Source organism: Channa argus, chromosome 7 (genome assembly GCF_033026475.1).
Source record: "Channa argus isolate prfri chromosome 7, Channa argus male v1.0, whole genome shotgun sequence".
NCBI classification, from domain to species: Eukaryota; Metazoa; Chordata; class Actinopteri; order Anabantiformes; family Channidae; genus Channa; species Channa argus.
In genome coordinates, this window is record NC_090203.1 from 18,069,104 (window position 1) to 18,083,690 (window position 14,587).

Below are 14,587 nucleotides of genomic sequence, written 5' to 3' on the forward strand. Positions count from 1 at the left end.
TCAAAGTCTAACACCATCTCACTTCTTTTAAAATGTCTTTTAAAAGCTGATAATGATTATCAGCCCATGCTGAGTGTTAATGTTAACAGGGGTTATTGGGAGTAATGCACTGCTACAGGCAGTCTTTTTAAAGAGCTACAATGATAACTAAGTGCTAATCTCAATTTGGCTAAACGAAGCAGTGGCCAGCAAGTGGATAACGCATTAATAAAGACCTGTAGGTGCAATAGAAAAAAAGTAGCAGAGCCAACAATAAAACAACCATCTCTCTGATTAGTACACTGCAAATGCAGCTAAACCAAACAATGACTTCTCTATTAATAAAAACAATAGAAAATTGTTCATTATTTTATATTTTATATATAAATTAAGGATTTATACATTGCTGATAAAGAAAAAAATACAAAACATTTCTTCATCTTACATGACATTTACATGTGAAATTTTACACAACATATTCAATAACTTACAAATGCTTTATTTGATTAAAAAATATATCTCTTTACAAAAGTCTTGTAGTATGTACATATTCATATACACAGGTTCTTGAGTGTCGTAATCATTGTGTTGTACATTTCAAAGCATTCTATTGTACTCTGGAGTCTAAAGTGAGACTGACCAGCCATATACTGTATTGTTTAATGACCAGATGCATGTCTATTCTTATCCATAAGAAATATGAACTTGCAAAATATATTACATATTGATAACACAAGACATCTTGCCAAATTATGCCATCAAGTATCAAAACTGTATAAATGTACAAAATGCAACAGCAATGACTGGGATCAACATAGTGGTACAAAGTACTATAGCAGCAATTGCTATACTGGATCACTTCTTGCCAACATGCACAGGTATGAAACTATGAGTTGCTTTTTAAACACATTTCGTCTTAGACAAACCGTCAGAGCTAACATCACTCAGCTAAATCACTGCAAACTGTGCAGATAAATAACACTGATGAACAATTTTACTAATGCAATAAATTTTCATTAAAAACATATGCCCATATAGTATTCAAGGCACTGCAATGATGTAGAAATGTAATGACAGTGTCAAATTCATTTTTTTGTTCTATAAACATAGATGGACTTGGATGATAGTACAATACCAATGGTGGCTCATGTTAAGTGTGCAAATTGTTTCATGTACAGTATATTGTACATTTGTTGGCAGAAGCTGATGTTTCAGTAAGACGGCGAAAAAAAATCATCTGAATCAGAGGGTATCAATGGAACAGGCCGAGGCAGTGTATTCATCAAGTCATGTCTAAATGTAGGAGTACTGGATCCAGACTTTACTGACTGAGGCAGGGTTTCCCAAAAGAACCAGTTAATAATACGAGATGATTGGTGTTGCTTTGTCTGAAAACGACTCTGAAATAAGGCAGACATGTCTGTTTGCATTAACATAAACAACACGATAAACTCCATCTGACCTCTGACCTTCGACTAACTTCATTCATTGCATTTACCAGCATCCAGGCTGAAATAAACGTGTGGGAAACCTGGCCAGCTGTACAAATTGTGCATTGTAGTAATTCTCAGATTTGTAATTTTATAAAACTAGAATAACTAAACAAAAAACTCCTACTTTGACATTCTTGCTATATACAAAGACCTAAGGCTGGGGCTAATTTTAAATTGTGGTTTATTTGGGACCAAAAAAAGAGACCCTTAAAATAATTGAAAGCTCCTTTCCTAGCTTAAGGAGGTTAAATTGTTAGATGATTTGAGAACAGCCACACATGGCTACACAAGGTACAGATTTCCCCAACTAGACTCTCAAAGTAATTGGCAATAAACTCTTATACTAAAAGAACATTTCTGTCAAAAACTAATTCATTGCACTCAATGTGATAATAAACTCTAATGTTTACTACATCTCGTGAGGAAAAAGTACTCCATTGTTGTCAGAGAACCTGCACAGTAACAATAAAAGCCCTAGCATTCCCCATAGCACTCGAAAAAAAAATTGTACTGCACTTCAGTAATTAAATCCCTGGCCATATATTTCATCAGTAGGAGGTACAATCCAATTAAGAGGTATAATTGACCATATAACTTTGAATGGACTAAAGCACCGACACTATTCAAAGAGAGGCAGTTTTTTTTTTTACTTCCTCATTTTTTCTCACATACCTAACTGCTCTGAAAACAGAATCTAAAGATCACATTGATCAACTCACAGTTGAGAGGCTCCTCACTTCCATAAGAGAAAATAATGAATCTGTATGAATGGGAGACAAAGATAAAAACAACACACACGTGCACAAAAAAAACCAAAAACAGTTTCCTTGAAAAAAAAAGTTAGTTAATATTTTCATTTGGCATTGTGAAGGAATCCCTCTATATTTATACTACAGAGCATAAAATACTCTTATCTATATGCCAGAGGCTCTTTTATTCATAAAGCCAACACTCACAGAGTGTAAAGAACACTTCTCTTCATCGAGCAATGGGAAGATCTGGAAAGGTGTGGGACCTCCCCCTCCTCTTTAATCTTTAACTTTTGTATATGATCAGCTGATACTGCCTTACAGTAAGTGTTGGTTAAGGTGTGCTTTATGTTTCTGAGCAATGCTGTGTCTTTGTTTTATGACATCAGAAACAGGGAAATTATAAATATGTCTATATATATTTATGTTAAGCAAACAAGGAGAAAACGTTTTCTCCATTTCGGTGTTTCTCTCTCTCCCCTGCTGTCTTTCTCTCACACTCAGCAGACATCAAACCATGGTGCAGATGGTGTTGAGATTGGGGTCAAAGCGGACAACTTTCCCCTCAGCAGCTTTTGTGTTTGTGTTGTACATGGGATTCTCAAAAGTGGCCTGTCCATTGTTGTTCTCATGGACAGAACATCCTGTGTACTGCGCTTTATCGGTTTTCCTGGGTGGGAAAAAAAAGGGAACGAGGGGTGCATATTAGTTGAGAGAAAGTATTCCAATTCCCCCCCCCACCCTTTCCAATCCAATAAACATGTTTCCATTATCTTAGTGTGGACAGCTGCAGTTGGTAAATGAGGCTGAATAGTAATTATAGTTGGAAAGAGCAGAGGAGCCCTATGCCTGTTCACTGGTAGCCAACATAATGATTTGCATGTATGTATCGTTCTGAGAAAAAAAAAACTGTTGAAATTAGACATAATTGGTTTGTCTGTGTAGTTGCACATCTTCATACAGTGCACTACCTGTGCCTACTGTGGACACACTACACATCAGAGTTACTCTCATTTAAAATGCCTAACGTATGCTCCTGTGTAATGTGCTTTGGATGGTAATACGTTGACTAACATTGCATCAGGCTTTGAAGCCCTCACACAAGTAAGGTACTGTATCCAGTGAGGAAACTTATTGCAGTAAAGGCGGCTGTGGAAGTGGGCCACGGTGTACTATCTGCATCATGCTGATGTGCATTTCCTTTGGCTGCAGCTCTGCAAACATGTACATGAATCCAGGCTTCTAAACTTTTTTAATCAAATCTGTGGTAAATAACTGTAAAACTCAACCTGGGACACAGACTCATGAAAAAGTACAACTTTCTGTCTCATGTGGGAACCAAACAGAAATAGATTACAGATAGTACTAAGTCCAGGAAGACACCAGGATACACTATATACCGTTGTTTGTAGAGGTAAAAACCGAGGCCTGCAAAGATGAGGGCAAAGAAAGGCACGAGGATAGCGACGGCAACAGAACTGCTGTTGGTGGAACCGTTGGTTTCAGGGTCGGTGAGTGTAACATTTTCTCCCACACTCAAACCTGAAAGAAAAATATGATATGTAGATAAATGAAAATAGAGAACAGCCATTATACAGTATGTGCGAATGATAAACATTTAAAACATTCAAATTAACAAAACAGCATAAAAACAAATGCTAGAGAAACATAATATAGAGAAATGGAAAATTACTTATCATCTGCTGGTGACGATAATGATGATGATGATGATGATGATGATGATGATGATGATGATGATGATGATGATGAAGACGATAATGAAGCCTATCACAAAGATGGCGAATCGGAAACACAGCATCCAGTTGATAAAGGCAACCATAATGATCATACTGATAATGATCACTGTGACTGTGATAATCTTGTTGAAGACAATCATGAGATGATGACAACAGTATTGTTGAGCGCAAAAAATGAAGGACAATGATGTGGCAGAGGATAATTTATGGGGCTCTATACGACTGTGACAATAGGGGGTAGTCAGCAGGTATCAGGGGAAACTCACTGTATTAATGTATGCATGCTGTCAGTACAGAGCAAATATTAGACATGTTAACTGATTGAAAAGTAAAAGGTTATGCTCAATCTTTTGAGCATTAAATTTTAACTCCCAAATATTGCAACGATTTGCTGATAGGGACAGTAAATATTACTGCCAAGACGTCTAATTGCCGGTATTATATATAAAAAGCCTCATGGGTGTTTTCTTGCTGTGGAAGGAGACACTCCATTTATACCCCAGGAGAAAATACCATATGTAAATCCATTGTACATGGTAAACATATTCATATCTGTAAGGTAAAATCTGACCATATTTCTACATTTGCACCACTTTGAAATCTAATCTTTTAATATGCAAATATTTAACTGTTTAAATATGCAACACAAGATGTTTAATGATTACTGAGAACTCTACTCGTGTGTCTTATAGGTTTCCCTCTTCACACTTCTGTGACCTGTATGAAAGACCATGATTTGCTTGTATACGAGTTGTGATGACGAATATATTTATGTATCTATCAAATTAAAATGAAACGAAAGCACAGCGGAAATGCCCTTTTCAGCAGATTACTGGCAAATAGTCTGCACATAAAGATCATTGTGGAAAGTGACGCTCAGATTCATAAGCTAAGTAACAATAAGCACGGCCCATTCTTAAGTAGAGCATAAATGTGATCCCTGTCTTTCATTTTATTGTGACAATTTTAAAATGGCAGATGAAAAGAAGTGATCTATCGCAATGTCACAATCAATTCATTGAATGTAAAAAGACACATACCAAGTCTCTGCACTCCAAACTGTCCATAGTCTTTACCCTGTATAAAGCCTTGGAACACATAGCTGCCTCCCTCAGGCTCAGCGGAAACCTGATGAAAAAAAACAACCAAAACAAAACTAGGTTGAGACACCCCACTTTTGTTTCAACTATATGAATATAATGTGATATTTCTTGTCACCTGAGAATGTGGAATCCTTTTCAGACCACACAATAACTACATACATACTGTATTTAGCCCATCTTACAACACAGTGTCGTGCTAGATTTAAAACGAGCACCTTTGTTGTTTGAAACCCTGCCCTGGAAGCTGTGCCGTATGCTATCAATAGCCCAGAGGTGTGCAGTTATCTGTCACACCTTGTTATCAAGTGGACCTTGAAGTTTATTTTAGAAGAGCAACTTCAAGTCTGCCAACAAAAATTGTTCTGCAGTCGTTACAGGTTCCTTAGATCGCAGCTGTGTGTCGAAGCTTATTCAGCAAATAGTCAATGTGGGAACACTGCAAAGCTTCACACACGGTGCCTGGTATATCTGATCTACAGCCAATGTAAATATATGTAAACAAAAACAGACAATAAGCCAGGAAATTAGTATTCTACTTGTCGTCACAGTTTCCTCCCATGTGTTGTGATGTGTTTCTTTTGTTGGCACAGTAAGTAGGATGACAAAAAAAAATACCCTAATGATGAGGAAACATTGGCTTGATTCAGTCCAAGGAAGCCTTATTTTTGGCTTCCAACAAGTAACAGCCCCATTGTCTGTTTTATTCCACTAGTCTGTCAGATTGAACAATAAATGAATAAAATAGAATACAGTCCCAGCTCTTGGTAATTTCAAAAAGATCACTGGCCAGCTGCTTCAAATTCCAATGTATACTCACAAATCCATCCATTGCCCAGGTCTCATCCGTAATCCTGCTCAAGGAGCTGTGGGCCAGCGCTCTCATCTGGTACAGCAGGAGCATTAAGCGTGCCTCCTGGCGTTTGAACACTCCTACAAGGTAGAGGACAAGAGGTAAGAACCGAAACGATGTGAGACAATACAAGTGCAGTGAAACGATAAAAGGAAAAATACAATAAGATATAAGGAGAGTAAAATAAATAAAGACATAACATCTAAAAATGCTGTAGAGAAAGTAAGGAATGGTGAAAAAACAGCTTGAAGGAAGAGGGGAGGAGACGAGTGATTCTTGAGTGGGCAGTTAGTCAGTCAGCACAGGATAATACATCCGTCTTTAGAGCCAATAGTTAATTTCCACTCTCATGCATGAGATAATTTGGTGATTGACTGATTGACATGAAGCACCCTCAAAATAAATGGAAGTGACACACAGACATAGTGAGAGGAGGAGATAGGGAAGCAGAGAGGAGGAAGTGAAAGACAGATGATTTATAGATGACTCACCAGAGAGCAGAAACTCCATTCTACTGTCAGTTAAAGTTACATTGACTTTTCCCGTTGTTGCATTAAAGCTTGTGACTGTTAAAGTCATTGGCTGTTTGTGACCCTTGTAATCATAGGAACCCTTCCAGATGAAATCAGGGGCAAAGACGTCGTCGGGAACTTCGACAAAGGAAAATAAAAGACAACTCATTGAATGTTGCCATGAAGGACATTGTATAAAAGACAGAAAATATAAAGTTATCAATTCTATTTAGCAGCAGTATCAACAAACATCAAATTAGTGTCATGTTTTTCATGCAAGCTGAATACTGCCCTCACTGCAATATGGTGATTAGACAGTGGAATCAACATATCAAACAGGTGATAACAATCTTTTGATTCAATTCGAATGATATCATTCCCTTTATATGCTTTGACAATCTCAATTAATGATAATTAAATACATTCAGATGAGATAAGTTTTAATCACTCTTTGAACTTGGCAGAACTTTTTTAACAATTATGAAAAACTTTTTTATAGCCATCATACAGCACACTCATTATCTGCTTGTAATTATTTACTAGAAACAACAAGTCAATTATTGAATCAGTGCTAAAGGTGACAGCCTATAGTTAGCACGATGAAATAGTACCCAATATCAGGATAATTACCTAGAGAAGTATTTAAACTCTAATTTTCAGCAGCTGTTGGCAAAATAAGTTAGATTGTATGAGGTGAAGGGGGTTTCTCCTATGCTATGTAGCATCATTTTTCAACTATAATACACTGCTATACTGTAGTATATGTTTGACTTGTACAGCTGGTTCAAAAGTTGCTGCTGATGGGTGTATAGTGTTAGTTGCAACACCAAGTCAAGAGCATGCAGTGGCATACACAATTTCTATTATCATGGAAAAAAAAAAGAAACGTTCTCCAAGCTAATGCTTGGGCAAAAAAAGACAGATGCAAGACTGCAGATTCAGTTGAACAGCTTTTGCAATTCAAAACTCACCATCTATTTTGGGGCTGGGTGTCCCCGGCATGGGTTTGACAGTTTTCTCATGTGATTTGGAACCGGCTGCAAAGGAACATAAATATGTATGTCACAAAGATGTAGGGTATACACAGCAAGGCTTAACAGCTAGAAGACACTCACAAAGTAAGCACTGCTCATCTCTAATATGCTGCCTGTATTACACTTTTTTTTACACTTTGGCACGATCTCTGGTGGCTCAATTCTAACAAATATTTCCAAACAACAACACTGTTAAAAGTTGTAATTAATAACAAATTAGGTATCGCTACATAGCAATTAGTTGACAGAAAAAGCACAGCAGGTTTACAGAAAACATTTCAGAAACCACAATGTCTCATTATATTTGATTAGCAGTTTCTTTGACTTGACCATCAGTAAAAAGTCACGCGATTGTTTTTTTTTTTGTGTGTGTGTGTGTGTGTGTGCGCGCATTTATATATGTTTAAACTGTCCTTCAACTGTTATGCATATGTACAAGCTTCACCTGAAACATTTTGACTTTTACTCTCTTCATATTCTTCCTACCATCCTCTCATCATCTGCCCCCACAGACCTCTGCCGACCACATACCTCTGCAGACAGGCACCTTGCCAGTCCAGCTGCCGTCAGAGCGGCAGACACGGTGCTCAGAACCCCCAGAGAGGAAATAACCCGGCTGACAGGTGTACACCAGGGTGTAACCGTAGGAGGGCAAATCTAGACCTAAAACGTCAGTGTTGGCTGGACTCCTTGGCTGCTTGCAGGAGTGAGCTGGAAACCAAGCAGAGGGGAGATACATTAGTGCGCACACACACACACACACACACACACACACAGATATACTTTATGGAGGAAGAGAGAGAAATAGATGAGTGGTGGTCTGACCGAGGAATAAGAGAAAACAAACGTTTAAAATGTGTTTTTGATTCCAAGGATTAAAAAAAGGAAGCATATTGATCTATTTCTAACTTTAAATTAAGGCAAAAACAAGAAATCAGTCAATTTTCAAAGTCAACCATAACGTTGAATTTTAATGGTAGCTTCAAAATGCTGTGGCCATTTTGTATTCCTTGAATTCATCAACTTTTCTATGCCAGGCCCTTGCAAAAAAAAAAATGCTGGAATGAACATTATTGTAAATCTTGTTCCTATAATGAGGATGTATATGTAGGTTGGAAAGTCACAGGCAGTCAGACACTGGATGAAAGCAGAATGTGGACTGAAATCATTTGTGAAGGTTGCTTCGATTATTTAATTACATTTATTTATCTACTGTCAATTCACAAAAAATCATCAAGGCACTCTACGTAATAAACTCAAGGCTATATACAGAATTATAGAGAAAACCCAGCAAATCCCCCTCGATCAAGGCAACGGCCATCTGCCTTGACCAGTTGAGTTAAGTGGAAAGTGGAGAGAGAAACGATAGGAAGAGCAACAAGAAGCAGCAACAAAGCATTGGGCAGGTTGGTAGGGCCAGTGACTGCACATTGGAAACAGCTGGAGATATCTGCAGGATGGGACACAGAGTGGGAAAGGCAGGGAGAAGCACAACTATCAGAGAAAAACGACAACAGTTAAGGTCATGCAATAGGGAGATATAAGTTCGGTCTCAAAAACCAGAAGGCTGATTTAAATCACTGTTGAAAAGCTCAGCTTGCACCCTTTAACTGAATCAGAAACTATGGACAAAGCTGTTATAAAGGTAAACTATTCTTAGTCTGATTTTTTCTGACATCAACAAACTCAAGCAAATCACCCTGCACCAAAACACAGAGGAGTTTAGCATTCAGCCTCTGAGGCATCAACAAAACAGCAAAATAATTTTGCAGTTTGCAAACTAAACAATATGTTGCCAACTGTCAAATGGAAGACAGCTGCAAGTGAGGCATCTTAATGACACTAGTGGCAATAGGGTGTGGATGCCATGCCAGGATGACAGCTAGTTTTTGGGCTTCATGAACGACAAGGAAATACAATTCCTCTTCGTGGATTTTGCTTTTTCTAGCATTTAAACTGGGAAAATTAGTGAGGGCAAAACTTTCAGTGCTCTAGAAAGTATTAAAGTTGCATCAAAGTGAAAGTTACTTTAAGTGCTTAAACCTTTTAGCGGACTTAATTGTATACTCCTATAGAAAGTGGTTATGACAGTTTAGTATACATTAGTGATGTACTTTATTTTTATTTATTTATCATCACAAGTTCACCGACATTCTCCTCCTATTCTTCTAGCTGTTCAGTTAATGAGCACAATCAGAAGAAACAGTGTTTTTACACACCACACTTCTGACTCTCTAAACAGGAATAAAACTGTGTGGCTCAGATCCAGTGGTTACACCCAGTGTGCACAGGGAGCGCTCTTGCACAGCACAGGGGCAAAGGCAATCAAATTTTGTCTGGCATCCTAGAGTTCTGAAATTCGTCTTAATGCGCAGCCAAGAGATGGTCAAGAAATGACCAATTTTGCTCCTTCCTGTGACAGCCAAAAAACCAAAGGAGGTGGTCAGGAGAAGAAAAATGTAAAAATAAAATAGCAGCTGGAGGCCGTGCTGAAAGAATTGTAAAACCTGGAGCTGGCGTGGCTCTGAATGTTAAAAGGAAGGGGAAGATGCTAAACCTATTGCTCTCCTAACTTCATTTGTGTTTTAGCTTCTTATGTGGTTACATTTTAGTTTGGCTTTTATGTGCTGTTCATCAGTCCTTTCCCAAAGTACCTACAGAAGTATTGTTGCCACGGCAATGCCCGCACGTGGCATAATTACTGAAGGAGCATGTATTTGTTTAGGCTGTATAAAATAAATACATAAACTGCCCCACTCGCTGCCACAGCAGCGCTCTATGCAACACATTTAAACTGTCAGCACATGTCCAGGGTGGTTGTAGCGCTTGTAGACCATGAATACTGAAGACACTTACAAGGCCGATGAATTGAGTTGTATCAAAGACTTGTCATATCCTTCATCAACTTTTGTTGACAGTGCCATGGTTATTTACACTTCAAACAGCTCAGTGGGCTTTACTCCTGGGATTACAGGAGGCCTCAAAAGACATGTTCACTTTTTCTGTCAAACAACAACATGTAATATTCTTAGTTCAAAATTGCCATCTCTGACAAGGGTACTGCAGTTAGGGACACACAGCAGCTACTCTGGTGGATTTTGAGGTGGGTCAGCTATCAACTGCATCCTAAACATTTTTACCACTGTAGGGTAACAAACTTTTCATACAGCTACTGTCTGAACATACATTAACATACTGTACACTTACTCAAGTTCACTAGCTCCCTAGCAACCTTACTGTAAATCTCTGTTTCACTGTTTATGCTTTGAAAATACAAAAAAAGTGAGGGATCATGAAATTTGGGGATTTATGATGTTTACCTTGAAATAAAATTATTAATGTCATAGAAAGGTAACATGATTAAAATCCAGTGACATTAAACACCAGTGGACTTGTGTCCATTTCATCTATTACAGTTATTGTGTTGATAATCTCTTTGGATTTTTGCCTTCCCCAGCAATACAAGATTGGCTGGCTTCATTTTTAAATCAATTTAAGTGGCTTCACAGTAGCAGAGGACCATTTAATCATGGAGTATGGTGTTTTAGAGGATTTATGACTTTGTTTAGACTGAGGGTCAAAACAAAGTACATAACTACAGTTTTCCCCCAGTGTATTATGGTCCAGACAATTTTAGGGTTGTGAGTTTGTGCAAAACGTGCCATCTTTGCAAAATATTCATATGTATAAATTCAGTTTAAGTTAGCACATTCAAAGCATGCACATGAACGTAAAGCATCTACTGGAAGTTTCTACTACTAGTTAACAAGCTAAGATGTTATAAAGAAACAGAAGTTAACTTCACTAAACAGCTCTCGCTATAAATAGTTATTTCATTTAAATTAGTAAATGTTAATGAAAGATCAAGGTAACATTTTCCATATTAAACAGATAAAAATATGTTGAATACGGTATCATCTGGTGACTGTAAGGGAAATATTCCTCTTTTATACCAGCAGTAACAATGACAGGATGAAGGCGGACAAATCAATACTATTTTTTTTTTTAAAGCTGTCAGACGGGGACCAGAGCCAGAGAGCAGCTCCTGGGATGCTGTAACCTCAGCAGAGACAGACAAGTCTGACAAAGAAACTGCACCTGCTGAACAGGGCGAGTCAGGAAAGTTAAAAGCCTCTAAACATCATGCCTTTGAATGAAATCTGGACTGGCTTTCAAACTGCCATTTCAGCAAGTGGCCTTTCAACATCGTGGTTACAGAAAGAAAGTGGTATGCTCTGTTTTGCACTGTTAAAGAAAATGAGGCTGCTCGGATGTTTTGCAGCAAATACAAATGTAAAAACTTGAAAAAAATAATACCTCTCAAAGGCCATTCACTGGGGGTTCAAAGTAGCACTTATAGTACATCTAGATTCACAATGACCCAAATAAAATGACAGAAAGTTTCAATGGCAGAGAATATCTCGGTCATGAAAAGGAGTCATTTGATTTAGAGTATGTCTTTGTTATATGAAAATACAAACGGTTTTATCAATGATGAATCTACTACTTTATTCATATTTATTATATTGTAGTGTGGTTTGGCCTATAATTTCACTTACAATATTTAAACATTTAGCAGGTTAAATGTTATGTCAGTGTCACTTACACTGAGGTGTACATAACAGATTTGATCAGTAATTGACTGACTTCTGCAGTGCTGTCTATTGCTCAGCTTTAGAAAGCATTAAGATTCATTCAGATTTTTTTTGAACACTTCATTGTATTGTACTGTGTTGTAGATTTAATTTAAAATCAATCAAATTACATTTCTGCTTATCAATCTGCATTTGATACATTTGAGCACTAATGTTAATTTTCTATCACTAAGAGCAAGTGCCAAAATATCCAGTTTTTCTTACTGTTGAGTAAATAGTCTTGGCTCTCTTTAACCGCCAAGCCTCTGCCCTTCTCTAAAAGAACTGAAAGAAATGAAGAGTTGCACTGTTGCTGTTACAATGTTTAAACGAGAAACTTGTGTGTTATGAGTTTATTGTTATTATGCATTCAGAAAGTAACATAACCTAAATCTGTTTAACAGTAAATGTGTAACCACTAGAAAAACAGAGCATGCATATATTCAAAAATTCACAACTCCTCCTCCTCCCATAAGAAAATTGGGCAGAGATCAAAAAATAGGTATTGATTATCTTAGTGGTCATGAAATCCAGATTCCAAATTATTAGTTGACTCCCTATTTAACCAAGTGTTTGCACTGCAAGTGCATAGTAAAAGACAGACTATTGTGAGAATTGAGTTGGGAATGTTTCCATAAAAATGTCAGTGCTGGAAGGGATTCCACAGAGAATTTGCCTTACATCACAACTGAGAAAAGCATCTGGTTTGACAAAGAGAATGGGCTAAACTGCAAAGCCCTAGCTTGGTGTGGCTCGACAGTTCAGGTAGTTCAAACAGAATGACAGCAATCATGATCAACACCTCACTCACAGTATTGCTGGGTTGGCAGGTTGATAGAGGGGCGAGCTGCAATCTACTGGGTCAAAGACTATGGCAGGCTTGAGAGAATGAGAAAGCGGTGCTGGGATGAAACATCGACAGAAGCAGGGGTTGACGAAAAGAAAAAAGACAATGTAGGAGTAGCCGGCAATGCAGATAAACAGTGATACCAGAAAAGGTAGTGAAAGAAACAGACAGAGGGATAAAGATATAGGAAAACAGCAAAGGTAACAAGCACTCACGGATACAGGTGGGCTGGGTGCCGGTCCAGGTGAGATCCGGCAAACATATCCGGGTGGTGGAGCCCTGCAGAAGGTGTCCCTGCTGGCACTGGAAGTCTACTCTGCTGCCCACCTGGCCACAAGCACCGCAGAGTGAAGAGTCGATACACTGATGCAAATGCCAATAGGCTCTTGCTTCAAATCTAAATAGCTAGGATAAAAATACTGCACCCTACAGTTTTTCTTTTCTTCTTAATGATTATCTGTATGTGAGGCAGATCAAGACGATTCCTAGAGGCAATGGCGCATATTTGTGTTTTCAACTGATGCAAGACATTAAGAAAGTGAGGGAGCTGACTTTGATTTGGCGAAAACTAGAGAGTCAATCTGTTTTCAGTTGTCCTAATAAATGTATTGCCCGTCAACTTTTAAAACAGGCCGTCTACACAAGATTTTCTCAGCTGGCGTGTCAAGCTATTGGCAAAGATGCTCAGTTATGCACAAAAATGCAAGATTACAGCTCTGTACATTACACACAGCGATCCAAATAAATAAGCTGCTTCTGCTTTCATTCGGGACAAATTTCACATCAGATATTCTGCTGAATGTTGGGGAGAAATTATTTGCACTGAGCTTGTGTGACAATCTTAAAGCAACAGAGAGGACTAAAATGAGAAACATTAGCTGTAAGCAACTTAAGGGAGCTACTGAGCACACATCAGTGGTCATGATATCTCTCTTTACCGCCATTCATTTTAGCTTGTCAAGCTTTACACAATTGCTTAAACTACTAAGCTCTTCATTTTTTGCATACGTTTTTTGTAGCGTATAACACACAAAACATAATGACAGAGAAAACAAATTGGTCAATTTCTGATTTACAAAAGTATTCAGACCCTCACATCAATACTTTGTGGAAATTCCTAAGTACCAAAGTGGAAACTATCCACTGTGCATAGTACCAGCAGAAGCAAACACCCTTTCTAGCTTCACTGTGGTGAATTTAGAGAGGATACAGTGATATTAGTTTAGACCTTTATATTAGTTTAGAACTTTTCTACACATATGTACTTTGTGCTGGTTAATGAATTAATCTTGAGTCTGTAGTCAGATTGTATTTAAAGCGTTTCAATACATTCAGGACTCAAATGTTCTGTAATGTTTGCCAGACATAATGCTTGAAGTTCTGCCCACAGGGTTAATGCCCTGTGAAATTATGAACCCCGTCCTTCAAATGGGCACATCCAGTGAACTTGCAGACACCTCTTAAAGCAAATAAGACAAACTCAACTGCAATTTGGAAAAGAAAGCAGTATCAAAACTTTTGTGAAAAATAAATTAAAAATTAGTTTGTTTTTTTTTAATACATTTGCAAAACTTTTAAATAACTTGTTTTTCCCTTGTCGTTATGGGCTACTGAGTGTGGATCAATGGG

General features: G+C 37.8%; 1 protein-coding gene across 4 annotated transcripts in view; it reads right to left on the minus strand.

The window, feature by feature from the left end:
* Nucleotides 1-402: 402 nt before the first annotated feature.
* The window catches only part of LOC137130705 (CUB and sushi domain-containing protein 3-like), a 194,197-nt gene continuing 180,012 nt past the window's right edge, over nucleotides 403-14,587 (minus strand). For all 4 annotated transcript variants that reach the window (XM_067511194.1, XM_067511192.1, XM_067511193.1 and 1 more), the window contains 8 exons: nucleotides 13,174-13,285; nucleotides 8,009-8,188; nucleotides 7,415-7,480; nucleotides 6,423-6,581; nucleotides 5,899-6,011; nucleotides 5,019-5,106; nucleotides 3,622-3,763; nucleotides 403-2,891 (listed from right to left, as the gene is read on the minus strand). In XM_067511194.1, coding sequence (XP_067367295.1) covers nucleotides 2,732-2,891; nucleotides 3,622-3,763; nucleotides 5,019-5,106; nucleotides 5,899-6,011; nucleotides 6,423-6,581; nucleotides 7,415-7,480; nucleotides 8,009-8,188; nucleotides 13,174-13,285 — 1,020 coding nt within the window. In that variant the 3' untranslated portion in view covers nucleotides 403-2,731. The remainder of the gene's footprint in view (nucleotides 2,892-3,621; nucleotides 3,764-5,018; nucleotides 5,107-5,898; nucleotides 6,012-6,422; nucleotides 6,582-7,414; nucleotides 7,481-8,008; nucleotides 8,189-13,173; nucleotides 13,286-14,587) is intronic.